The sequence below is a fragment of the Arvicola amphibius genome, chromosome 11 (assembly GCF_903992535.2).
Source record: "Arvicola amphibius chromosome 11, mArvAmp1.2, whole genome shotgun sequence".
NCBI classification, from domain to species: domain Eukaryota; kingdom Metazoa; phylum Chordata; class Mammalia; order Rodentia; family Cricetidae; genus Arvicola; species Arvicola amphibius.
Window position 1 is genome coordinate 68,464,168 of NC_052057.2, and position 27,186 is coordinate 68,491,353.

At 40.7% G+C, this 27,186-nt stretch overlaps 1 protein-coding gene and 1 non-coding gene across 7 annotated transcripts in view; both read left to right on the forward strand.

Annotated features, from left to right (window-relative positions):
- Stau2 (staufen double-stranded RNA binding protein 2) overlaps window positions 1-27,186 on the forward strand; it is a 207,730-nt gene that overhangs the window by 35,929 nt on the left and 144,615 nt on the right. For all 6 annotated transcript variants that reach the window (XM_038347676.2, XM_038347678.2, XM_038347677.2 and 3 more), the window contains one exon: window positions 25,284-25,443. In XM_038347676.2, coding sequence (XP_038203604.1) covers window positions 25,284-25,443 — 160 coding nt within the window. The remainder of the gene's footprint in view (window positions 1-25,283; window positions 25,444-27,186) is intronic.
- LOC119826936 lies at window positions 21,759-21,921 on the forward strand. The gene has a single exon (XR_005287502.1). It is a non-coding gene; the product is annotated as a U1 spliceosomal RNA (small nuclear RNA).

A 27,186-nucleotide genomic window follows, 5' to 3' on the forward strand; every position in this document is an offset into this window, starting at 1 on the left:
AAGAGTTGGTTAGTCTTTAAAGCAAGTGGCAGTGGGTTATTTGGATGTTTTCTGTCTTCTACAAACCAAGGAAAATAGGCGAGACTGCAGTCTGTCGGGCTTGTTTGCTCTTCTGGAGGTGTTGTGGACAGTGTTGGAATTCCCATCCTCTCTTGTTCCGTGTTCGCAGAGAAGATGGTTGTGGTCCTCTCCTGTCTGCCCATCCATGTAGTCCAACTCTAGAAACACATGCTGCTCTTAGTTGTGCCAGACTGTTTGCATTCTCTAGAGTAGTTCATGGGATTTCACATCTCTTTACTTTTTTCCTAGATGACAATATTAAAGTCTTTCTGCCTTCATTTTTTTCTTCTCCTGTCTCTGTCTGTAGGCGGAGACTGTTCTTTTGTTTCCCGACTGCTCAGACCCAAATAATCACACAGAAACTATATTAATTACAATACTGTTTGGCCAATAGCTTAGGCATATTTCTATCTAACTGTTACTTCTTAAATTAACCAATTTCTATTCATCTGTGTATTGCCACAAGGGTGTGGTCTACCAGTAAGGTTCTGGCTGGTAGCTGGTGTCTTTCTCTTTTGGCAGCGATGTGGAGTCTCCCTGACTCTACTTTCTCTATATATCTCTGTTTGGATTTCCTGCCTAGCTTTACTCGACTAAGCCATTGGCTGAAAGAGCTTCTTTAATAACCAATGGCAATAAAACATATTCATAACATACAGAGTAGAATCCCAAATCATCTGTTTGTCTGTCTGTCTTTTGCCATCTCTCCAGCTTCAATTTCCCTGCCTTTTACTTCTTCCCCTCCTCTGCCAACAGTTTCTTCTTCCAGTGGTTCATTCCCCATCAACATAAGGCATGTTTAAGACAGTTTTTCTGTCTTGAATAACCTGACGGCATGTCTCCTTGTATGTCTCTTTTCTTTCCTGTATGGCAGGACTCCAGGAGAAAGCCATACTGGCTGTTTGTAGTTCCCTCCTATTCAGTTTTGTTCCTACCGCCTCCACCAATCAGAACCAGTAGCAGCTTCCTGGTCAGCACCTGAGTACTCCCCAGATTTGCCTTCCTCTCAGCTGTACTTGGGACAGGGGAGTGTGTGCACCTCCTTGTTGAAAATGCTCTTCTTTTGGCTTTCAGGACATGGTACCCTCTGCTTTTTCTATTGTTTTTCTACCACGTGTGTGTGTGTGTGTGTGTGTGTGTGTGTGTTTGTTTATTTGTTTGTTTGTTGAGGTGTCTTGCTGTATTCTAGTCCAGGCTGGCTCAGATCATTGTCCTTATGCCTCATCCTCCTGAGGACAGGTTTGTACGCTTACACCATCGTTCCTGACTCATTGGCTACATTTTTAAAGTTGATTCCATTTTTATCTCAGATCCCATAGAACTTTTCAGTTTGGATAGCCACATTTGCAGACCTGGTCTCTTCTCTCCTGACTGTACATTCTTGCTTTGTACCTTTGGATGACATAAATATGCTGTCAGCTTTCACACCCAGGACAAATGACTGAGGTGCCTACGGAACACATCAAAGCAGATCTGACCACCAGATTCTCCCAGCATCCTCAGTCCCTACCAGTTACAGGGCCATCCTGACTGGCATACCTCACTTTCTACCCTAAATTCTCCAGCCCAGGAGATAGGTTGCCATTCCTCCAACTGCCCTTTCCTACATAATCCAACTGTTTTGGATTATATTATATTACCTGGCTTTTTCTCTTACTTTCGCTTTTGGGCCACCTGGCTGCTGTACCCAGTTCCCCTCTGTGGTGGTTTGAAAGAAAATGGCCCCCAAAGGGAGTAGCACTATTAGGAGGTGTGGCCTTGTTGGAGTTAGTGTGACCTTGTTGGAGGAAGTATGTCTCTGTGGAGGTGGGCTTTGAGGTCTTATATGTTCAAGCCATGCCTAGTATCTCAGTTCATTTCCTGTTGTCTTTGGATCAAGATGTAGAATTCTCAGCTCGCTTTTGGGAAACATGTTTGCCTGCACACTACCATGCCTTGCCATGATGATAACGGACTAAACCTCTGAAACTGTGAGTGAGCCATCTCAGTTAAATATTTTCCTTTATTTATAAGAGTTGCCATGGTCATGGTGTCTCTTCACAGCAATAGAAACCCTAACTAAAACATTGTCTTTTCCCCTCTTCCTTGCTATCCCTGTCTCCTCACATGGGTCATGTTCACTTTGGACTCTCCCAGATGCCCCTGCCTCTGACTATGCTCTCCTGTGTATCTCTAATAACCTTTCTCCTCCACCATTCCTAGGAACTGTCATCTATCTATCTATCTATCTCTCTCTCTCTCTCTCTCTCTCTCTCTCTCTCTCTATCTATCTATCTATCCATCCATCTATCCATCTATCTATATATCTATCCATCCATCATCTATCTATATCTATCTATCCATCCATCCATCCATCTATCTATATATCTATCCATCCATCATCTATCTATCTATCTATCATCTATCTATCTATCTATCTATCCATCCATCCATCCATCCATCTATCCATCTATCTATATATCTATCCATCCATCATCTATCTATCTATCTATCTATCTATCTATCTATCTATCTATCTATCTATCATCTATCTATCTATCTATCTATCTATCTATCTATCATCTATCTATCTGTTTTGTATTCAGTCTCTAGTTCAGAGAGTCTTCCTTGTACTTTGGAATTGTGTGTCTGATTGCCTGTTAGTTATTTCTACCTAAATGACTACAAGAATTTTCAAACTAAAGGCATCCAAAATAGATGACTGATCTTGGTCTTGTGCTTCCCCTTTATTTTTTCAGTAGTGCTTAGTGCTTTCAGATATTTTATTGTTTTTTTCTCTTCTAGCTAGAATGATCTCTGAGGATAGGACTTTATTTTGATTTCATTATTGCTCTTTCCAGTGCCTGGAATGGTACATGCAGTCAGTACTCAGTATTTGTTAAATGAGTGAGTGCATGAACAAGTTCATGAACAATTGACTTAGTTCTTTGTTCAGATATAAATGAGCTAGCTTTTCTCAAAGGCAAAATGGGGATGGGCTAGTAATGTTTTTTTTCTCATGACTTCTTTTTATTTTTTTATAAAAAACTTTTTTCATTTTACATACCAATCCCAGTTCCCACTCCCTCCCCTCCTCCCATTGATCCACTTTCTCCCCTATTCTCACCCACTCCCCAGCAAGGGCAAGGCACATTGCTACTTGGAAGGACCAAGGCCCTCCCCACTATATCCAGGCTGAGCAAGGTATCCATCCAAAGAACATGGGTTTCATATAGCCAGTACAAGCAGCAGGGACAAACCTGGTACCACTGCCAGTGGTCCTGCAGTCTGCCCCCAGCCATACAACTGTTACCCACATTTAAAGGGTCTTGTTTGGTCCTATGCTGGTTCTTTTCCTGTCCTGCCGGTCTTGGTGAGCTCCCATTAGTTCAGGTAAACTGTTTCAGTGTGTGTCCCTATCATGGTCTTGACTTCTTTGCTCATATTTTCGTTCCTCCCACTCTTCAACTGAATTTTGGGCGCTCAGCCCAATGCTCTGCTGTGGGTCTCTGTCCCTGTGTCCATCAGTTTCTGGATCTATGGTGACATTTTAATACAGTCATCAATTCTACTATAGGACAAGGCCAGTTCGGGCATCCTCTTCATTATTACTTAAGGTCTTAGCTGGGGTCATCCTTATGGATTCCTGGGAATTTCTCTAGTGGCAGGTTACTTGCTAGCCCCATAATGGCTCCCCCAATCAAAGTATCTTTTTTCTTTTTTTTGTTTATTTATTTATTTATTATGTATACAGTTAGCCAGAAGAGGGCACCAGACCTCATAGATGGCTGTGAGCCACCATGTAGTTGCTGGAAATTGAACTCAGGACCTTTGGAAGAGTAGGCAATGCTCTTAACCACTGAGCCATCTCTCCAGCCCAGTATCTTTTTTCTTGTTCTCCATCTCTGTCCTTTCCCCATCTTGACTATCCCATTTCTTCAAACACTTCTCCCTCCATCCCTTCTCCCCTTCGTCTCCTCTTCCACCCTCCCTTCTCCCCCTACTCCCTTGCTCCCAATTTTTTCAGGAGATCTTGTCTGTTTCCCCTTCTCCGGGGGCTCTATATATGTTTTTCTTAGGGTTTACTTTGTTGCTTAGCTTCTCTAGGGTCGTGGCCTATAGGCTCATTATCCTTTGCTTTACAGCTAGTATCCACTTATGGGTGAATACATACCATGTTTATCTTTCTGGGTCTGGGTTACCTCACTTAGGATGGTTTTTCCTAGTTCAATCCATTTGCATGCAAATATCAAGATGTCATTGTTTTTTTAACTCTGAGAAGTGCTCCATTGTGTAAATGTACCACATTTTCTTTATCCATTCTTTTGTTGAGTGGTATCTAGATTGCTTCCAGGTTCTGGCTATTACAAATAAAGATGCTATAACCATAGTTGAACAAATGTCCTTGTAGAATGGTTGAGCATCCTTTGCATATATGCCCAAGGGTGGTATTGCTGGGTCTTTCTGTAGGCTGATTCTCAATTTTCTGAGAAACTGCCATACTGATTTCCAGAGTGGTTGTACAAGTTTGCATTCCCACCAGGAATGGAGGTGTGTTCCCCTTATTCCACATCCTCTCCAGCATAAGCTATCATTGGTGTTTTTGTTCTTAGCTATTCTGACAGTTAAAAGATGGTATCTCAGAGTCATTTTGATTTGCATTTCCCTGATGGCTAAGGATGTTGAACATTTCTTTAAGTGTCTTTCAGCCATTTGAAATTCTTCTGTTGAGAATTCTCTGTTTAGATCTGTACCTCATTTTTCAATTGGATTACTTTATATTTTGATGTCTAGTTTCTTGAGTTCTTTATATATTTTGGAGATCAGTCCTCTCTCTGATATGGAGTTGGTGAAGGTCTTTTCCAATCAGTAGGCTGCCTTTTTGTCTTACTGATTGTATCCTTTGCTTTACAGAAGCTTCTCAATTTCAGGAGGTCCCATTTATTTATTGTTGTTCTCAGTGTCTGTGCTACTGGGGTTATATTTAGGAAGTGGTCTCCTGTGCCCATGCATTGAAAGTTACTTCCCACTTTATTGTCTATCAGGTTTAGTGTGGTTGGATTTATATTGAGGTCTTTGATCCATTTGGACTTTAGTATTGTGCATGGGGATAGCCGTGGATCTATTTTCATCCTTCTACATGTTGACATCCAGTTATGCCAGCACCATTTGTTGAAGATGCTTTCGTTTTTCCGTTTTATAATTTTAGCTTCTGTGTCAAAAATCAGGTGTTCATAGGTGTGCTGATTAATATCCAGGTATTCAATTCAATTCCATTGGTCAACCTGCCTATTTTTATGCCAATACCAAGCTGTTTTCATTACTGTAGCTCTGTAATAGAGCTTGATGTCAGGGATGGTGATACCTCTGGAAGTTCCTTTATTATACAGGATTGTTTTGGCTATCCTGGATTTTTTGTTTTTCCATATGAAGTTGAATATTGTTCTTTTAAGGTCTGTGAAGAATTGTGTTGAGATTTTGATGGGGATTGTATTGAATGTATAGATTGCTTTTGGTAGGATTGCCATTTTTATTATGTTGACCCTGCCTATCCAAGAGCATGGGAGATCTTTCTATTTTCTATCACTGATATGGGAAGTCCTTCTGTATATGTGTTGCTTTTATTGGTTAATGAATACAGAAGGTGCTTTGGCCTGTAATAGGGTAGAGTAGAGCTAAGTGGAAAACATGGAGTCAGTGAGAAGCCATGTGGCCCCCTGGATGAAACATACATGCCAGTTAACCACGAACCTTGTGACAAAATATAAAATAATAGAAATGAGTTAATTTAAGATATAAGAGCTAGCTAGTAATACGCTTAAGTAATTGGCCTAGCAGTGATTTAAATAATATAGTTTCTGAGTGATTATTTAATGGTCTGGTAAGCTGGGAACGGATGAGCGACCTCTGCCTACATGGTATCTTCTTCAATTTTTTTCTTCAAAAACTTAAAGTTCTTGTTGAGCAGGTCTTTCACTTCTTTGGTTAGTGTTACCCCAAGATATTTTATGTTATTTGTGGTTTTGTGAAGGGTGATGTTTCTCTGATTTCTTTCTCAGTTTCTTTATCATTTGTGTATAGGAAGACTACTGATTTTTTTGAGTTGATCTTGTATCCTGCCACATTACTGAAGGTATTTATCAGCTATAGGAGTTCCCTGGTAGAGTTTTGGGGGCCACTTATGTATACTAACATATCATCTGCAAATAGCGAAAGTTTGACTTCTTCATTTCCAATTTGTATCCACTTAATCTCCTTTTGTTGTCTTATTGCTGTAGCCAGAACTTCAAGAACTATGTTGAATTGATATGGAGAGAGTGGACAAACTTGCCTTATTCTTGATTTTAGTGGAATTGCTTTGAGTTTCTCTGCATTTAATTTGATGGTGGCTGTCGGCTTGCTGTATATTGCTTTTATTATGTTTAAATATGTTGTGTCATGAAGGGGTGTTGGGTTTTGTTGAATGCCTTTTCAGTAATGAGATGATTTTTTTTAGCTTATTTATATGGTGAATTACATTGATAGATTTTCGTATGTTGAACCATCCCTGCATCTTTGGGATGAAGCTGACTTGATCATGGTGGATTATTTTTTTGATGTGTTCTTGGATTCAGTTTATCAGTATGTTATTGAGTATTTTTGCATCAATGTTCATGAGGGAGATTGGTCTGTAATTCTCTTTGTTAGTTGAATCTTTGTATGGTTTCAGTGTCAGGGTAACTGTAATCTCATAAAAAGAGTTTGGCAATGTTCCTTCTATTTCTATTATGTGAAACACTTTGAGGAGTATAGGTATTAGATCTTCTTTGAAGTTCTGGTGGAATTCTACACTGAAACCATTGACCCTGTGGGCTTTTTTTGGTTGGGTTTTTTGTTTTTTGTTTTTGTTTTTTGATGACTACTTCTATTTCATATTTAAATTGTTCACATGGTCTTAATTTAATTTTGGTATGTGATACCAATCCAGAAAATTGTCCATTTCGTTTACATTTTCCAATTTTTGTGGAGTACAGGTTTTTGTAGTATGGCCTAATGATTCTCTGGATTTCCTCAGTGTCTGTTGTTATGTTCCCCTTTCATTTCTGATTTTGTTGATTTGGATGTTTTTTCTCTGCCTTTTGATTAGTTTGAATAAGTCTGATTAGTTTGTCTATCTTGTTGATTTTCTCAAAGAACCAGCTGTTTCATTGATTCTTTGTATTGTTTTCTTTGTTTCTATTTTAGTGATTTTAGTCCTCAATTTGATTATTTCCTGTTGTCTATTCCTCCTGGGTGAGTCTGCTTCTTTCTGTTCTAGAGCTTTCAGGTGTGCTGTTAAGTCACTAATGTGAGATTTCTCCACTTTCTTTGTTTAGGCACCGAGTGCTATGAATTCCCTCTTAGCTTTGCTTTCATAGTGTCCCATAGCTTTGGGTATGTTGTGCCTTCATTTTCATTGAATTCTATCAAGTCTTTAATTTCTTTTTGTATTTCATTCTTATCCAGGGGTGGTTCAATAGTTCACTGTTCAATTTCCATGAGTTTAAAGGGTTTCTGAGAGTAGTGATGTTGTTAAATTCTAACTTTAAACCGTGGTGATCCAATAAGATACAGGAGTTTATTCCTATTTTTTTTTGTATCTGTTGAGGTTTGCTTTGTTACCGAGTATGTGGCCAATTTTAGAGAAGGTTCCAGGAAGTGCTAAGAAGAAGGGGTATTCTTTTGTGTCTGGGTGGAATGTTCTGTAGATGTTAAGTCCATTTGAGTCATGATATCTGTTAGTTCTCTTACTTCTTTGTCAAGTTTCTGTCTAGTTGACCTGTCCACTGGGGAAAGTGGGATTTTGAAGGATTTTGAAGTCTCCTTCTATTAGTGTCTGTGGTTTGATGTGCGTTTAAGCTTTAGTAAAGTTTCTTTTACATATGTTGGTGCCCTTGTATTTGGGGCATAGATATTCAGGATTGAGACTTTATCTTGATGGATTGTTCCTGTTGTGAGTATAAAGTGTCCTTATCCATATCTTCTGATTGATTTTAGTTTGAAGTCTACTTTGTTAAATATTAGGATAGCTACATCTGCTTGTTTCTTAGGTCCATTTGATTAGAAAGTCTTTTTCCAACCCTTTACTCTGAGGTAATGTCTGTCTTTGAGTTTGAGATGTGTTTCTTGTATGCAGCAAAAGGATGGATCCTGTTTTCATATCCATTATTTTAGCCTGTGTCTTTTTATAGGTGAATTGAGTTCATTGATGTTAAGAGATATTAATGACCAGTGATTGTTAATTCCCATTATTTTTCAGTGGTAAGTGTTTGTATGTTTTCCTTCTTTGGGTTTTGCTGGTGTAAGGTTTTGTGTTGTCTATACTTTTGTGGCTGCAGTTAGCTTCCTTGGGTTTGCGTTTTTCTTCTAGTACTTTCTGTAGGGCTAAATTTGTGGATAGGTATTGTTTAAATCTGGTTTTGTCATGGAATATTTTTTCTCCATCAATGGTGATTGAAAGTTTTGCTGGGTATAGTGCTAGGCTTGCCTTTGTGGTCTGTTAGTATCTACAACAATCTTTCCAGGGCCTTCTGGCCTTCAAGGTTCCCATTGAGAAGTTGGGTGCAGTTCTGATAGGTCTGCCTTTATATGTTACTTGACCTTTTCCCTTTGCAGCTCTTAATTTTCTTTCTTTATTCTGTATGTTTTGTGTTTTAATTATTTTTTTTTAAATCACGGCTTGGCCCATTAGCTTCAGATTCTTGTTGGCTAACTTTTTTTTTTTTTTTTTTGGTTTTTTCGAGACAGGGTTTCTCTGTAGCTTTGGAGCCTGTCCTGGAACTAGCTCTTGTAGACCAGGCTGGTCTCGAACTCACAGAGATCCGCCTGCCTCTGCCTCCCGAGTGCTGGGATTAAAGGCGTGCGCCACCACCGCCCAGCTGTTGGCTAACTCTTACATATTAATTTAACCCATTTCCAGTAATCTATGCATCACCATGAGGTCATGGTCTACCAGAAAAGTTTCAGCTCATCTATCTCTGGTGGTGGCTCCATGTCTTCTCCCTATTCTGCCCTCTTTCTCCCAGCATTCAACCTAGCTTTCCCTGCCTAAGTTCTACCTTGCTATAGACCAAGCCAGTTTCTTTATTCATTAATGAATATGTGTTTTAATTATTATATGGTAAGGGAACCTTTTTGTTTTGTTTCCATTCTATTTGGTGTTCTGTCAGCTTCTTGTACCTTCATAGGGATATCCTTCTTAGGTTGGGAAAGTTTTCTTCTATGATTTTGTTGAATATGTTTTCTGTGCCTTTTCACCTGGAGTTTTTCTCCTTTTATCTGTATTATTCTTTTCATGGTGTCCCAGATTTCTGGATGTTTTGTGTTAAGAATTTGTTGGATTTAACGTTTTCTTTGACCGATGAATCTATTTTCTCTCTAGTATTTTCAACACCCGAGATTCTGTCTTCCATCTCTTGTACTCTGTTGGTTATGCTTGCATCAGTAGTTCCCATTCATTTACCCAGATTTTCTGTTTCCAGAATTCCCTAGGTTTGTGTTTTCTTTATTGCCTCTATTTCAGTCTTCAAACCTTGAACTGTTTGCTTCACCTGTTGATTGTTTTTTCTTAGTTTTCTTGGGTTTCATTAAGAGATTTATTGATTTTTTAAAGTTTTTTGTTTATCTTTTCCTCCATTTAAGGGAATTTTTCATTTTCTTTTTAAAGGTCTCCATCATCCTCATAAAATTAACTTTAAAATTATTTTCTTCTGCTTCTTCTGGGTTAGGATGATCAAGTCTTCCTGTTATGTGACCACTGGGTTCTGGTGTTGCCGTGTTGCTTTTCAGGTTGTTGAATGTGTTCTTGCACTGGTACCTACCCTTATCTTCCTCCAGATGGTGCAAGCAGTGTCTTTACCTTCTGGTCCAATCCTTGCAGCTGTTTTCTGTGTCTCTGGGAACTGTTCTTGGTCTGCTTTGTACTGTCACTGTCTGTGTCTCAGGGAGCTGCTGATGTCTCCCTTAGCCGCTTTCTTGGCCCTCTCTCTTGGTCCACTCTGTGCATTCACAGCCTGTGCGTCAGAATTTGTCTCTTGATTCTTTCTGTGTAGTTGCAGCCTGTTTCAGAGTTTGTCTGAGGTCATGGGGGTTAGGAGGGTTTGAGGGCAGAACGGGACTTGTAGCTTATAGGGTCGATCTATGGAGTGGGCTGTTGGAGTAGTCTACCTGCAGGAGACTTGCCTGCTGGCTGGCTAGAGAAGCTGAGTCAGGTGGGGGAGGAGCCCAGGGTTTTGCCCCTGTATGGAGGACCTAGAGAGCGGGGTGCCCTGCTTGGTGGGTGATCACGCACTTCTTGGTCCTCTCTGTGTAGTTACAGCCTGTGTTTCAGAATTCCTCTGAGGTGGCTTGGGAGAGGAGGAAAGGAGGGTTTTCATAATTGTTTTTTCTGAATGTTAATTTGAAAGGAGTGGATAAATGTAAAGTACTTCCTAGAAATCTAGAATCTAATTTATTCCATAAACAGACTTTAAAATAATGAGCAAATGTTTGGGGGTTTAGTGTATTTGACCAGCACATATAAAACCCTGAGTTCAGTACTTACTGTAACAAGTAAAAACAAAACAAAAATAATAAGGAAATATTATTTAAGCAACTTTGTTGCTCAGTTTTTTTCATTGCTCAAAGTTATTAAGAAAGACAAATTTAAGGAAGAAAAATATTTGATAATTATTGATCTTTTTCTAATATTTACTAAAATGTTATTTTAAATGCATAATAATAGTATATATCTGTTAATTCATTTATTTGAGGTTGCAAGTTTACTAATTCTATTTCATTAATGGCTTTTCTTGGGCATATTAAATTATTTCTTCTTTTTCTTTTTTAATTTTTAAATCTATCATTCCTCCTTTCCCTTCATCTCTCCTTTCTTTCTTCTTTTCCTATGTAGCCTAGGCTGTGTGGGACCTTGTGGTCCTCCTGTCTCACCCTCTGTGTATCTGGTTACATGTGTGTGCCACTTCATCCAGCTAACTAGTTATTGCTACTCTTAAGCCAAAGAACTGCTTTAGTTGTGTTGCTATTTTGGTGGCAAGATTTTTGTTATTTGAACATGGTATTGTAAAATTTAAAAGTTCTGTAGGCTATAACATGAGGTCCTGCTTGTTGGGGTTTCTGTCCTGCCTGGTTCCCACAGCCAGTAGTCCCAAAGAAAATCACACAGAGATCTCCATAAGTAATAAAACTGATTGGCCCATTAGCTCAGGCTTCGTATTAGCTCTTATAAAGTATATTAACCCATTATCCTTATCTATGTTAGCCACATGGCTCTGTACCTTTTTCAGCAGGGCAGGTCACATCCTGCTTCTTCCGTGATCTGGGCAGGACTGCAGAAAGAGCTTCATTCTTCCCAGAATACACCTGTTCTCATTTCCCCGCCTCTACTTCCTATCTGCTTGTCCCACCTATACCTCCTGCCTGGCAACTGATCAATCAGCGTTTATTTAAAACATAATTGACAGAATACAGAATTGTCCCATACCAGTAGGCTAAAAGTAAAAACACTGAGCCAGGCGGTGGTGGTGCACTCCTTTAATTCCAGCTCTTGGGAGGCAGAGGCAGGCCCATCTCTGAGTTCAAGGCCAGCCTGGTTATAGAATGAGTTCCAGTTCAGCCAGGGCTTCACAGAGAAACCCTGTCTGGAAATACCAAAAAGAAAACGACCATCCACATATGAGAGGGGACATCTGTCCTTCCGAATCTTGGTTACCTCACTCAGAATGATTATATCCATCCTGAGGATTCCATGTTCTATAAAGATGAAAAACCACTCCACTGTGTGCATGTGCCATGTTTTGATTATCCACCATGGATGGACTTCTCGGCAGTCTCCGCCCCGGTGCTGTGCCTAGAGCATCAGTAGGTGAACTCTATCTCTGCAGCAGGAAGTGAAGTCCTTTGGGAAAGTGCCCAGAGTGCCGTGTCCATTTCTAGCTTATTATGGAGCTTCCACACTGCTTTAGATAGTGGCTGCACCAGTTTGCACTCCACCAACTGTGACTGTGTGTGTGTGGTTTTTTTTTTGTTTGTTGTTTGTTTGTTTTTCGAGACAGAGTTTCCCCATGTAACAGTCCTAGCTGTCCTGGAACTAGCTCTTGTAGACCAGGCTGGCCTCGAACTCACAGAGATTCACCTGCCTGTCTCCCAAGTGCTGGGATTAAAGGTGTGCGCCAACACTGCCTGGCATCATTTGTATTTCTTCTTTTGAGAGCTCTGGATAGGGCCCAGTTTTCAATTGGGTTGTTTGTTTTCCTGGTTTTAATTCTTTCTCTAAGTTCTTTGGATATTCTGGACACTAACCCTGTGTCAGATATATAACTGGTAAGTTTTTACCCCACTTTACCCCATACAGCAGACTGCCTCTTCACTCAGATAATGGCATTCTTTGCTGCACAGAAGCTACTTAGTGTAGTGAGGACCACTCGTCAGTGGGTGGTCTTAATGCCTGCACAGTGGAGGTCACAGGAGTTCAGAAGTTCTTTCCTGTGCCTATAAGTTGAAGTGTATGTCCTGATTTCTCCTCTAACAGACTTAGGGTATCAGAGTTTTTAATTTTTATTTAAAAAATTTAAAATTTTATGTGTATGAGTGTTTTGCCTGCATGTATGTCTGCATACCACATATATGCTTGATGTCCTTAGAAGTCAGAATTGGACATTGGATTGTGTGGAACTGGAGTTACAGACAGTTGTGAGCTTCCTTGTAAGTCCTGGAAATAAAACCTTGGTCCTCTGGATTGTAGTGCGAAACGGCGGGGCTGCGTCCCGCCACCCGGCGGCCGGCTAACTTTACACCTGAAATAATTACATGGAAACTGTATTCTTTTAAAACACTGCCTGGCCCATAGTTTCAGCCTCTTATTGGTTAACTGGGAAATGATGGAGGAGAGTTATCTGTCTATGTTTCTTTTATTGGTTAATTAATAAAGAAAACTGCCTGGCCCATAGTTTCAGCCTCTTATTGGTTAACTCTCACATCTTCCTTTAACCCATATTTAGTAATCTGGGTAGCACCACGAGGTGTGGCTTACCAGGAGAGATCTTAACCTGCGTCCATCTCGGAGAGGAGCAGCATGGAGACTCACTATGGCGAATGCCTGAAGCGTCTCCCCCACTCTACTTCCTTGTTCCCACAATTCTGTTCTGTCTACTCCGCCTACCTAATTTTCTGTTCTCTTAAAGGGCCAAGGCAGTTTTCTTTATTAATTAACCAATGAAAGAAACATAGACAGATAACTCTCCTCCATCATTTCCCCTTTTTCTGTTTAAACAAAAAAAAAGGCTTCAACTTTAACATAGCAAAATTACATATAACAAAACAGTTATCAAGCAAGTATTACAGTTACAATATTTAAATCTATTTTATCTTTTATCATAACTAAGGAAAGCTATAACTATCTATTTATTCTTTAACTCCATCAAGACTCCAGAAGGATATAATGCTACCTAAGTAAACAAGAAATAAGTAACTTATAAAACTCTAGAAATGACAGAGACAACTCGCTGCCTGGACAGTCACCCAAAGTTCCTCTGTACCGTTGGGGCATCCATCTTCGGGCTTCAGGCCCACAGTATCCAGCAGACATTTCCATGAAGCAGAAAAATTCCAAAGACAGTTCAGTCACTTTCTGCTGTGTCCTGCAGAACGTCTCGCAGACTCTTTCATGAATCAGGAATCCCGAAAGACCATCTCACCTTTAGGCAAGTTCAGCAGTCCTCTCTCTGCAGGTTCTTTGTGTCCAGTTTATGGAACAGTCCAGCCAAGAGCAGTTTCTTGCCCAAATGGCTAACAAACTCCATAAGTAGCCTCTTCGATGCCCATCTTCCTCTTGAAGTAGATTGGTGCTGCCAGGAGCAGACGTGTCTCATTGTCATGAAAAACCCTAAGTTATTAAAACATTAAATGCCATATTCTGCAGTCTTTGAAAGATATGAAGAATGTCTATCTAACTGAAATATGTCTCTACATATCTAGAAAATCTAATAACATGACTATAAGCTTAACTATTATCAATGATTATCCATTAACAACCTATATTTCCTAATTATACATTACAATTTTTAAAATGAACTACAATCACAATAGCTTAATCAAGATCAGAAATACATATACATATAACAAAATTGACCTTAAAATCTATACCAATGCAAATTCATATCTATATCATCTCCCCCTTTAAATGTAAAAGAACATTTATAAACAATATTTGGGAAAATGGGCGCAGTTTTTTCTCTCCAAACTGCTTCCTGCTGAATGGGGGCGCTGTTATTTAGGTCTTTCATGGTGTAACCTGTGTGCTAGGTTCCTCTCAGTTGGCAGTTGAGTGAAGTAATTTTTTGAAGATGTTTACAGCAACCTTTCAGGAGGGCGTGGTCTATCATACCATATTGGGATAGAAGCAATCCACAGAGTCTCATCCTCTGTGAAAACAAAAGAAGAAACTCTTTTCCAAAGCATCATGTTCTTAGATCCAAATCCTGAAGTCATACCGTTAAGATGTCCCTTTTGGTCTAGACTGGCAGCCCATATAATGAAATGTCTCTCTGTATTTAGCTCCTTTACAGTCAAAAATTTCAAAGAAAGCACAATAAAATACATAATCCAGACTCTCGGTGAATTTTCCATTTTTACGTGGCTTATTTTTACTCTATCAGTTTACTTTATTCTGTCTCTTTAAAGACTTTACCTTTTTTTTAAAGCATTAACTTCTCTATATTTTTTTCTTCTCTCTCTCAAGCCTACGTATATTCATCCAACATTGTGAGCCATTTAAAGGCCTTCTATGTCTGAATCTTTCCTATTGTGAATCTGTAATTTTTTTACTATCCAGGAGCACTTCTTAAAAGGTTAAGCACTTCTTAAAAACTTAAGTTGCGCCAGGTAGAGGTAATATGGTACTGCCTGTTTACAGCCAAGTCTAAACCTTAACTGCGCTGTTATTATGGTAATTGCGATAGACCTGTCTGAGCTCAGCACAATTCAGCGTGGCGGAGCAGAGCCAGAGCTGCTACTGCCTCAGTCATTTGGTGTCCCTGAGCTGCACACAGTTACAGGTACACAGCAGTCCACATTGGAGCTGCACTCAGCAGTTTAATTTTGATACTGAGCGTGCAGCACAGAAACTCTTTTAATCCAAGTCACAGCCGAATCTGACGCGCAGAGCACCGCGCAGTCTGAAAACACCTCTCTCTCTATGGCGGCAGGAATCCGCAAATGCTGTCCCGCTCGCCTAAGCCTGATTCCGCCATCTGCCCAGGTGCAGGCAGGGAGCAGTGAGCCATGGGCATGGTCTCAGAGTACTTTCCCCCCCCCCCCCCGATCCCAAGTGGACACACAAACATCCAGTCCATAAAAGCCACTGAAATGGTTTATAGCCAGAATTTGCACTGGCAGCACAGCACCAGGAAGCCGCGTTTTAAAATGACTCGGCTTTTGTCTGCCGCTATTGCAGAAACAGAAAATCTCTCTACGGCACGTCCAGGCAAACAGCAGAAAGCTGTGTTAAACTCTCTCTCCTTTATTTAAAGCCCTCTCAGGTTAAAAACCTGAGTGGATTTAGTCACCACGTTAGAGCGCAAAATGGCGGGGCCGTGTCCCGCCACCCGGCGGCCGGCTAACTTTACACCCGAAATAATTACATGGAAACTGTATTCTTTTAAAACACTGCCTGGCCCATAGTTTCAGCCTCTTATTGGTTAACTCTCACATCTTCCTTTAACCCATATTTAGTAATCTGGGTAGCACCACGAGGTGTGGCTTACCAGGAGAGATCTTAACCTGCGTCCATCTCGGAGAGGAGCAGCATGGAGACTCACTATGGCGAATGCCTGAAGCGTCTCCCCCACTCTACTTCCTTGTTCCCACAATTCTGTTCTGTCTACTCCGCCTACCTAATTTTCTGTTCTCTTAAAGGGCCAAGGCAGTTTTCTTTATTAATTAACCAATGAAAGAAACATAGACAGATAACTCTCCTCCATCACTGGATGAGCAGCCAGTGCTCTTAACTACTGAGCCATCTTTTCAGCCTTAGGACATCAGGTCCTATATTGAGTTCCTTGATCAATTGCTGTGCTTTTGAATGAAGCATGATATTTACGGATTCAGCTTATATTAATTAACTTGTTGTTTGGATCTCCTTATGGAAAGCCTGATTTTCTTCAGTCATTTACACATCTCTGCCAGTCATATAAAATATATTTTAATAAAAGAAATGATTATCTTTATCAAGAAAGATTTAAACCTAGTCCTGACTCATAGTTTTCTTGGAACATTAACTAATAATATGTCATTTCCCTTGCTTATGTGTATGTTTGTATGCTAATAGAAATCCTAATTTAAATGGTCTTGGTTAGACCCACACCTCAGGATTTTAAGGCTCTTAAAAGTTTCGGTTTTGTAGTCAGAGTTGAGACACTACCAGAAATGAAGTTCTCCAGGTACACTTAGTCTTTCTATTCATTCTTGAGGGAGGTAGGTCTACCTTACCTTTATATGCCTCCCCCTGTTCTCTGCTGAGTAGTATATAACCTGAGCTGATTAGGGCAATGTTAATGAAGAGTTTTGCCTAAATATATGTATGTGTGTCACATGCATGCCTGGTGACCATAGAGGCCAGAAGACCTGGTATCCAAACCTTTGGAAGAGCAGTAAGTGGTGTTCTTATCTGCTAAGCCATCTATCTGGCCCCCATCTTTTTTAGTTTTTTTTCGAGATGGGACAGAGTTTCTCTGTGTAACCACCCTGGCTGTCCTGGAGCTACCTCTGCAGGCCAAGCTGGCCTTGAACTCACAGGGATCTCCTGCCTCTGCCTCCCAAGTGCTCCAGCCCCTATCTTAAGGCAACTTTTAGTATATGACTGCTAAGTAAAAATCATGTTAATGAGGTTGGAGAGATAGCTCAGAGTTTAAGAGCACTAGCTGATCTTTCCAGAGGTCCTGAGTTCAGTTCCCAGCAACTACATGGTGGCTCACAATGGGATCTAGTGCCCTCTTCTGGCATGCATACGTACATGCAGCCAGAACACTGTACATAATAAAAAATAAATAAAGAAAGAAAAGTCATGATGTTTACCTCATCCCCTCTTCAGTGTTCCATTCTTTCTGGTAGTTGAACTCTGACACGATTTATTGTGCCTTCCATTACAGCTGTATGTCGTCTTTGTACCTGTCTGTCCTTCTCATGACAGAGCAGGCCACTGTCAGTGTTTGGAGTCGAGGTCCTATTGTCAGAAGAAGCTGTTTCTTCCTTTGTGTCTTGATAAGTTGTCAGGGTGATAAGGGCTGCACTTTCGCTGGCACTTTGAACAGGATTGCTTCGTGATAGATGTCACCTGGGGAGACTGCTCATCCCGTGGCTTTGCCTCCCTCTCCTCCTCCCCTCCTTTTTCTTTAGATTTATTATTTTGTATTCATGAGTGTTTGATCTGGATGTACGTCTGTGCCATGTGGATACCTGGTGCCAGATCAGATCAGAAGAGAGTGTCAGAGCCCCCGGAACTGGAGTTACATATGCTTGGGAGCTGCCTCATGGGAGCTGGGGGCTGAACCCAGGTCCTCTGAATGAGCATCTCATCCTCTTTAACATCTGAGCCTTGTCTCCAGTCTCATTGAATGGCTTTGAAATCAAGTTGTCATCTTTATTTTCAAAAATCCCAATTACATTTGCTAGCCTGATCCTAGTCCTGCATTGCCATCATGTGTCATTGAACAATTAATTAAAAATCTCAGTTTTTAAGTCTGTGAGCTGAGAAATATAATGCCTCGATAGTGTTGGTATAGCGGACTGAGCACTTTTTAAACAAACATAATTCTTTAGTATGTGTGGTGCGTGTGTGTGGTGTGCAGGTGTGTTTACTATGCATGTATTTAGGCGGCTGGAAAACTACATGTTATTTTGCTTGCTCTTCACCTTGTTCTTTGAGCCTGACTGGGTCTCTCACTGAAGCTGGAACTTGGTGTTTTGGCTAGACTGGCTGGACAGTGCGCCACATATTCCTCTGTCTCTGCTCTTTATCACTGGGGTGCCATACTGTGGCACCCAGATTTTACATGTTCTCGAGATCAAAACTCAGGTCCTAATGGCTGTGCAGTGAGCACTTCGCACACTGACCCCTCTCCCAAGCCCCCTTGAATTGTTGGACTGTGATTCTTAAGGATCATGTTAATGCTGAGGCATCCAGATCATTTTAGTTATTTGCTAACGATTATTTTGCAGTTTTTTTTTTTTTTTTTTTTTTTTTTTTTTTTTTTTTTTTTTTTTGAGACTGGGTTTCTTTGAGTGTCCTAGAACTAGACCAGGGCTGGCCTTGAACTCACAGAGGTCTGCCTGCCTCTGCCTCCTGAATGCTAGGATTAAAGGCGTGCGCCACCACCGCCCGGCTCCATATTACCAATATTTTGCTCAGATTATTTTACTTAACTTTCTATACAGTGGAGGTTTTAATTTTAATTTTATTTTTTAAAGAATTTGAACCAGGAACTCACTGTATAGCATAGGCTGGCCTCAGACTCAACGATCCTCTGCCCTTGCCCAACCAGTGGTGGGGTTACAGGGTGTGCACCTCCGCTCTGGCTCCATTGGGCTTCTTTAAAGAGTGTGACTGCCAGTCAGTGCTTTGCTATTCATCTGATGAAGAGCCTAAAATAGAATACCACGCTGTTTCTGCACTCAGTAGGTGGAAAACACTAGACATTATATAGTGTGATGCGTGTGTGCCTTTTCTTTGTTGACATTTTTACATTTGCTTTGTTTACATAGGATCCGATCAAGGATCACATTAGATTATCTAATCAGATTAGATTGTCTTTTTTTATCTGTTAATATTACCTTTCCTAGCCGGGCGGTGGTGGCGCACGCCTTTAATCCCAGCACTTGGGAGACAGAGGCAGGCAGATCTCTGAGTTCGAGGCCAGCCTGGTCTACAAGAGCTAGTTCCAGGACAGGCTCTAGAAACTACAGGGAAACCCTGTCTCAAAAAACTAAAAAAAAAAAAAAAAAATTACCTTTCCTGATGGGCAGTGGTAGCGTACACCTTTAATTCCAGCACTCAGTAGGCAGAGCCAGGTGGATCTCTGTGAGTTCGAGGCCAGCCTGGTCTACAAGAGCTAGTTCCAGGACAGCTAGGGCTGTTACACAGAGAAACCCTGTCTCAAAAACCAACCAACCAACCAAACAACAACAGCAAAAATTACCTTTTCTTTCTTTTTCTTCACTGTCCTCCGATATCAGTTAGTTGAAGATAGAGTTATTTGTCTTGTAAAATGTTCCATATTTTGTGTATGGTTTTTGTGTTTGTTTTTTGTGGTTTCAGATGGGGTCTCACAGACGACCTTGAGCTTGGGATTCTCTTACCTCAGCTCCCTAAATGCTGGAGTTATAGGCATGCAGTACCATGTAATCTGTCCCAGGATTTAGATTTAATACATATGGTTTTGGTTTTCTTTTTTTTTTTTAATTTATTTCATCATTTGGGAAAATACAGTTAGGACGACTAGGGATTTTAACTGTAGACTGTGTCTTTTGAGTCCATATTCTCAGGTAAGATTGAAATAATAATTTTCTTTTATATGGAAAGATGCTGTGGAAATACAGGAAGTGGAATGAGGATGATGTAAGAGAGGTCTAGGGTAGAGATGGCAGGGAGAATATAAGCAGAAAGATGGGAGACACTTCATTTTTCTGCTTCAGTGCAATCCCCTTTGTTTTGTGCTTTAAGCTACATCAGAAGTATTCATGCTCAATTTATGTCGTGTGAACCAACATTTCCAAGGTCAACAGAAGTGCATCCTGCATCCTATGGTGTGTGTTTCCCTGCACCTGAGACTTTAGATGGCTAGTGGTTTGTCTTCTGTGACCAACAACCATAACTCCTTTCTAGAGTTTGACATCATCGCACTAATTGATGTGCGCTCTTCTTCCACCAAGCACAGTCATTTTGAGTTCATGTTTCATTAAGTTATGTGAGTCTGTATATCAGTATTTCTTCTTTTTTTTATTATCCAGTGTTCCTTGTGTGGTTGTAGCACTCTTTAAAATCCACGGGTTGATGGATATTTTGGTTTCATCCTTTTGCTATTATAATGTTACTTTGAACATGTGTATACGTCTTAGTAGGAATATGTATTTTCTTTTCATTTTTGGTAATAATTTGGGATCAACAGGGTTTAAATTGTTAAGACTCTGCTTTTTAATATCTTTTGACCTTTTACATCCCTGTCAGATTTTACTCAAGAGCTACTGTTTTTGTTTTTTGAGATGGGGTTTCTCTGTGTAGCCCTGGATGTCTGCAGACCAGGCTGGCCTTGAACTCAGAGTTCTGCCTACGTCTGCCTTCCAAGTGCTGGGATTAAAGGTGAGTGCCACTATTCCTGCTTAGTATGTGTATTTTTAATCAAGTATCTTTTCAAATATTTTTCTTGTTATTATTAGGCTGTTTGTTTTGAAGGTTTGAAATTATATAAATCGTATTTTCTCGTGTGTTTAAAGTTCATGCGACAGTCTATTATATCATAGAAAACAAAGTGGAGTTACAAAGCATTAGTACATACAGTAACACTAGTTTTTCTATTTATGTATTATTTTGCCTTACTAGAAATCTTCTGTTTCTTTGTATATGTTTGAGTTACCAACTAGTGTTCTTTTATCTTAGTGTGAAGGTCTTTTTCTGTTTTCCTCATGCCTTGTCAGCTACTAGCAGCAGCTTTCTGATTACTTTTTAAATTTCACCTTCACTTTTGAAGTGTGGTTTGTTCATATTAGCATTCCTGGTTGAGTGGTTTCCCCCCTTTTATCTTTGTAAATATATCCTCCTCCTTATGGTCTGTTACCATAGTTTCTGATGAGAATCTGTCAGTCTCACAGATGATCTCCTCTAGAAGATCTCAGTTATCTGATTGGTTGCATCTTCCCTACCCTGGAAAAAGGATCTTTCTGTACATCCCACACTGCCCTTAAAAATCCTGATCCCCGCCTCATCCTCCAGCATGTGTGTGCCAACATGTCTGGCTTTACATCTCTCATAATTTTTAATTTGTCATTCACAGATTTGAATATATTGTGTTTTAGATTAGATCTCTGAGTTTGTTCTGCTTGGCATTTGTTGAGATTCTTAGATATATAGGTTCATATTCTTTCATCAAAGTTAGAAACTTTTAAGCCATAATTTTAAAGTGTTTTTTGTTCCCTTTTCCTTCTGTGAGATTTTTATAATTATGTTCTTATAGGTTTCCCAGATTCTGTTTACTTCTTTCCGGTTCCTTTCCCACCCCTCCCCCCCTTATCTACCCTTTTCTTTAAGAGACCGAATTCTGCTATACAACTCTGATTGGCCCAGCCTTGCCAGGCAGACTAGGAAGGTCTCTAGTTCACAATCGTTTCCTTGCCTCTCTCTCCCTGTTAGGGTTATAGATACACACTGCCATATCTAACTTCAGTTTTCTTTTTTATTCTTCTTGGTTCTCAGACTAGGTAATTTTAATTGTGTCATATTCAAATTTACTGATTCTTTTCTCTTCCTATTCAAGTATATTGTTGGATTTTTCTACGAATTTTAAAATTTCCTTATTGCTTTCAGCCCCCAAATTTCTATTTGGTTGGTACCCTTTTATAATTAATGTCCCCTATGTTTTTATCCCTTGTTTTCTTAGTTTTTTTGTGTACAATTTCCTTCACTTTTGGAGTATACTTACGACAGTTAATTTTTAATACTTACCTGGCAAGGGAGGTACCAGGATCATGAAGGTGGTTTTCCCAGGGCGAGACTTCTCCATTGCTCTACAGATGTCCTGACCTCTGTGATTTCCCCAAATGTGGGAAACCTGACTGCATAATTTTGATTGTGGGGGACTGTATTTACATTTTCCCCTTAAAAATAAAATAATAATAATAAATAAAAATAATAAAGGGTAGTCAATTTAAGTCTTTGTTTGGTATGTCCAGTGTCTTCACTATCAGGGACTTTTTTTGTTAATCATCTTCCATGTGAGTGGGCTGTATGGCCCACGTGTGTGTGTGCACGTGTGCTTTACAAGTTTTGTTGAGGACTGGATGGACAGCTTTAATATTGTAAGGTGATGTCCCTTTCTCCAAGGTTGCGTGTTTAGTTGATGAGAGGTGCAGTTCACTTAATTAGTGTTTTATGATGTGTGTTGGTGTGGGTCTTAGTTTGTCTTGCTTGGAATTTGTTGAGATTCTTGAATGCTTTCTGTCACTGTAACAAAATGCCACAACCAAAGCAACCTACAAAAGAGAGCATTTAACTGGGGGCTCAGGGTTCCAGAGGATTGTAGTCCATGATCTTCATTGAGGGGGTCATGGCAACAGGCAGGCATAGCACTGGAGTAACGGTCTAGAGCTTACATCTGATTCAGAAGCAGGATGCAGAGAGAAAGAGCTAACTCTGCAGTGACATTCCTCTTCTTATAAAACCACACTATTTTTTTTTTCCCAACGAGTTCCACCACCTGGGGACCAAGTATTCAAATAGATGAGCCTATGGGGACCATATTGCATTCCTTGGCCCCTAGCTTATAGCCATATCATAATGCAAAATGGATTTGGTACAACTTCAAAAGTCCCCAGAGTGTTGCAAAGTCTTAACACAGTTTAAAAATCCAGAGTCCATTCTGAGACTAAACGCAGTCTTTTAACTGTAACCCCTTAAAAGCAAAAACCAGATTACCTGCCCCCAGCATACACTGGCACAGAGGATACATTACTGTTGTAGACGGGAAATGAACCAGATTACCTGCCCCCAGCATACACTGGCACAGAGGATACATCACTGTTGTAGACGGGAAATGAACCAGATTACCTGCCCCCAGCATACACTGGCACAGAGGATAGATACATCACTGTTGTAGACGGGAAATGGACCAGTGAAGAAACACTGGTCCAGTGCTCCACAGACTCCAGAATAGCTCTGTCTGCCACCAGAGGTCTTAGATGGCCCTGCAGGCCTCCGCTCTTTCCACTTCTGTTGGCTGTCGATTACGTCTCTCTCGGGCTGGCTCCATGTCCTGTTGGCAGTTTTCCTTGGCAGGTGTTCCGTGACTCTGATACCTCCAACCTCTTCCCATTTCCAATATCTTCAAATTTCACTTTCCCCAGCTTCACATAGTGGCCTCTCTGCGTCTCCCTGCAGGACCCTTGGTCCCTACAACTTTCTTTCACCTCAGAGGAAGCTTGTGTAGCCCCTCTATTCCTAACTCCTTTTTCATTCTAAGGCCAGAACCATGTGGGTGATGTGCCAGGTTCTGCTGCACCTACTGGGATGGCGCCCAGCCCACTCTTTGAATCACATTTGTTGCTGCTCTTTAGGAACAGCTAATTCTGTAGGTCTTTTCTTTTCACAAATTTCAGGATTAGCTGGGTGGGGTCTTGCCCAGAGGGCAGCACTCCTTCTATTCCATTCTTCCGTATTTCTTCTAGTAACATACCAAGGCTTCAACAGGAAGTTTCTTGCTGTTTTCTCCTTAAGCTATACATTTTCTATTTCTTTTTTTTTCTGTGTTATGGGAACTCCTTCAGCCAGTAGCCTTTTAGAATCCAGCCCACTGAGCGTGGTCTCAGGTACTCTAAGTGCAGATGAAGAGTATGTGCAGTCCCTTTTTCTTCTGGATTTGGTTCCCAGTTCCCAGTTCCCAGTGCACACAGAGGACTGCGGATGTGAGTTTAGCCCCAAATAAATAAACCTTTTGTTACACTCCATCCCGGGCTATTGTGGAACTCCTTGATATGACTATAGTACTGCTTGCTCCTTTTTGTTGTAGATCTACATAAGAGCAATTACTAATAACCACACAACAGAATTGATATTAGACTGTCTTGAAATGTCCTCTGGTAGTGAAATTAGTTCAGAGCTCCAGTTTAGCCTCAAGCAGATTCTTAGACAAAGGCAAATGCAGACACAAATATCACAAATGGTCTGTAGCCCGTCGCCAGTATTGTTCAGAACCTCTTGAGCTAGGCTTTCGTCGTCACATTGCTCTCAGCACCGTTATCTTCCAAACTCCTTTTGGTTTGGCCTACTAGGCCCCACTTGCAGTGCTCAACCTCTTTTCTTATTCAGTCTTCCACATTCCTCCGAAAACCCCAGCATAGTCAGGATTTCACAGGTGTGTCCCTTTTCTGGTACCAGCTTCCTGGTGACTTTTCTGTTGCTGCAACAAAACACCATGACCAAGACAACTTCTAAAAGAAAGCGTTTAGTTTGGGCACCACTAATTAATTTCTTGGGCAGAGCATCTTTCTGCCTTGAAGATGCAGTCTTCTTGTCACATGGTCACAGAGGTCAGGTTCTCTCGCAAAACTAGCTCTTTCCTGGAGGCCACACCTCCAGGACTTCATCTGCCTCCCAAAGACCTCCCAGGTACTATCACATCCAGTATTTGGGTTTCAGTCTAAGAATGAGAGGAGGGAACACACCTATCCCATCCAAAGTGGGCTATATTTCTTATATGTGCTTTCCAAAGTCTCTCTTCTTTTATTTCCATGGATACCACTGACTTGGCAGATTCTTGAGTAGCTGGATATATAAGGAAAGATAAAGAAATTCATTAGTGCCCCCAAATCAAACTGTTACCCAAACCCTAGAACTATGAGAAATAGATTTCTCTTGTTTAACCCATCTAGTCAATGGTACTGCTAAAGTAGGCTGAGCAAAAATAGTTGGGAAAACTCACTAAATAGGGGCCAGAGAATGCTCCCATGGGCTCATATACTTAAATGCTGGGTCCCCAGTTGGTGGAACTGTTTTGGAAGGATTGGGAGGTGTGGCTTTGTTGGAGCAGATGTGTCACTGGAAGCGAGCTTTGAGGTTTTAAAAAGCCCATGTCATTCCCAGTTAGTTCTCTCTGGGCCTCCTACTTGTGGATCAAATGGAAGCTGTCAGCTATGACTCCAGTGCCTGCCTACTGCTGTGACCCTCACTGTGGTGCTCTTAGACTCACAGCCCTCTGGAGCCTTGAGCCTCCAGACTAAACGTTTTTTTTTGATGGGATTAAGACAGTTGGGTACAGTTTCCTGACATCCTTTCACTGGGTAGAATATAGGTTTTTGTTGTTGTTGCAAGCAATCACTGATATGCTTCTGCTTGTAATTGTGGTTCTATGTTGTTTGTTTGTGTGTGTGTGTGTGTGTCTGTGTGTGTGTCTGTGTGTTCTCTCAGACCACCAATTTTGGTACCTGAAAATTTTTATGTTTTCTCTGTTTGTCTGTATTTTTCTAAGATGTTCTCGGTGCAGCTGAGTCTTGGCGAGCAGACATGGGAGTCCGAAGGGAGCAGTATAAAGAAGGCCCAACAGGCTGTTGCTAATAAAGCTTTGACGGAATCTACGCTTCCCAAACCAGTTCAGAAACCACCCAAAAGTAATGTCAATAATAACCCAGGTATGGCATTGACTTGACCTTTTGTTCTGTGAGCCGATGTGTTACTCTTTTTTTCTGTGTTGCCCTGTGAATCATACAGGTACACAATTAGTGGTATACACACACAATAAGGAAGGTAATGGAAAAGAAGAGAGTTACGGTTGTTTTGAAAGTTCACTTAGTGGAAACTGTAAAAATCTATTCCTTTGAATGTTGGCAAAAACACATGTGCTTGTAAATGCAGGAAATGTGTTTCTTTTAAGGCAAAGGAATTGTTTCTCTTTTTAAAGTATATGTACTAAGAAATTTAATAATTAAGTTATTCCTTTTTAGTTTAATGCAAAATTATAAAGGTGTCTTGTTAAATATTTTGATTGTTGGTGTAAAAGTTTGAAAATAGCTGGTAATTTAGAACATTCATATGAAGTTTATTAAGAACCCCCCAAATCTGTAAAGCCATTCATGTGCAAAATTCTTAAATGAATGACAGTTCTAATTTTAATTTTCTAAGAACAGTTTTTGACAGCTGTTTTGATTGCATCACTCCCAACAACATCACATGTCCATTTGTCTTTTGAGAAAGGCAAGCCTGTGTTAGCCATAGTGCGTTACTTGATAAAGTCAAGTTAGTAAAGGTCTTCTGAGTTCAGTTTCAGCCATATGTTTGTTTACTCATTTGTTAACCTTTATTATGTTCTTACCGTTGAATCAGTGCTAGTACTGCTTTAGGTCTTTTTAAATAACGTGAAGCCCACTTACTAGCTAATGGTGACTCTACTCTGTTTAATTAGCCTGTGCTTGTCCTCACTCGCAGGTTATGGAGGCACTTCTTCACTGTCCTGTGCTTGGTAGATACAGTCTGCTCTTTCCCAATGTCATTGCTTTCCTATAGCAGACCCTCTGCCCTGCTCAAGGTTCTCCCCCAGACTCCGTGGTTTCCTATAGTGAACCCTCTGCCCTGTTCAAGGCTCTCCCCCAGACTCCGTGGTTTCCTATAGTGAACCCTCTGCCCTGTTCAAGGCTCTCCCCCAGACTCCGTGGTTTCCTATAGCGAACCCTCTGCCCTGCTCAAGGTTCTCCCCCAGACTCCGTGGTTTCCTATACTGAACCCTCTGCCCTGTTCAAGGCTCTCCCCCAGACTCCGTGGTTTCCTATAGTGAACCCTCTGCTCTGTTCAAGGCTCTCCCTCAGACTCCGTGGTTTCCTATAGTGAACCCTCTGCCCTGTTCAAGGCTCTCTCCCAGACTCCGTGGTTTCCTATAGCGAACCCTCTGCCCTGTTCAAGGCTCTCCCCCAAACTCCGTGGTTTCCTATAGCGAACCCTCTGCCCTGTTCAAGGCTCTCTCCTAGACTTTGTGGCTTTTAATCCCAGCTCTTGGAGAGGCAGAGGCTGGTGGATCTCTGTGAGCTTGAGGCCAACCTGATCTACAAAGCAAGTTCTAGTACAAGTAGGGCTACATAGAGAAACAATGTCTCAAAAAAGCAAAAGGAAAAATAAACAAACAAAATAAAACCATTTGTGGTTGTGTATGGTACACCAACATGTATTAAACATATGCACAAGGTATATAACCTCTTTTTCTGTATCTTACAGTTTTATACACAAATATATAATTTAATGGTAGATATTAAGTGTCAAGTAAATAATGGCAGCTGTTAATGTTAAAAGTAATGATCATGTTAACTGAAGTAAGATGTAGGCCTTGAGGGAGTCCAGGTATGGGGGGAAAAGGAAGAACATTCTAGACTGAAGGAATACTAAGA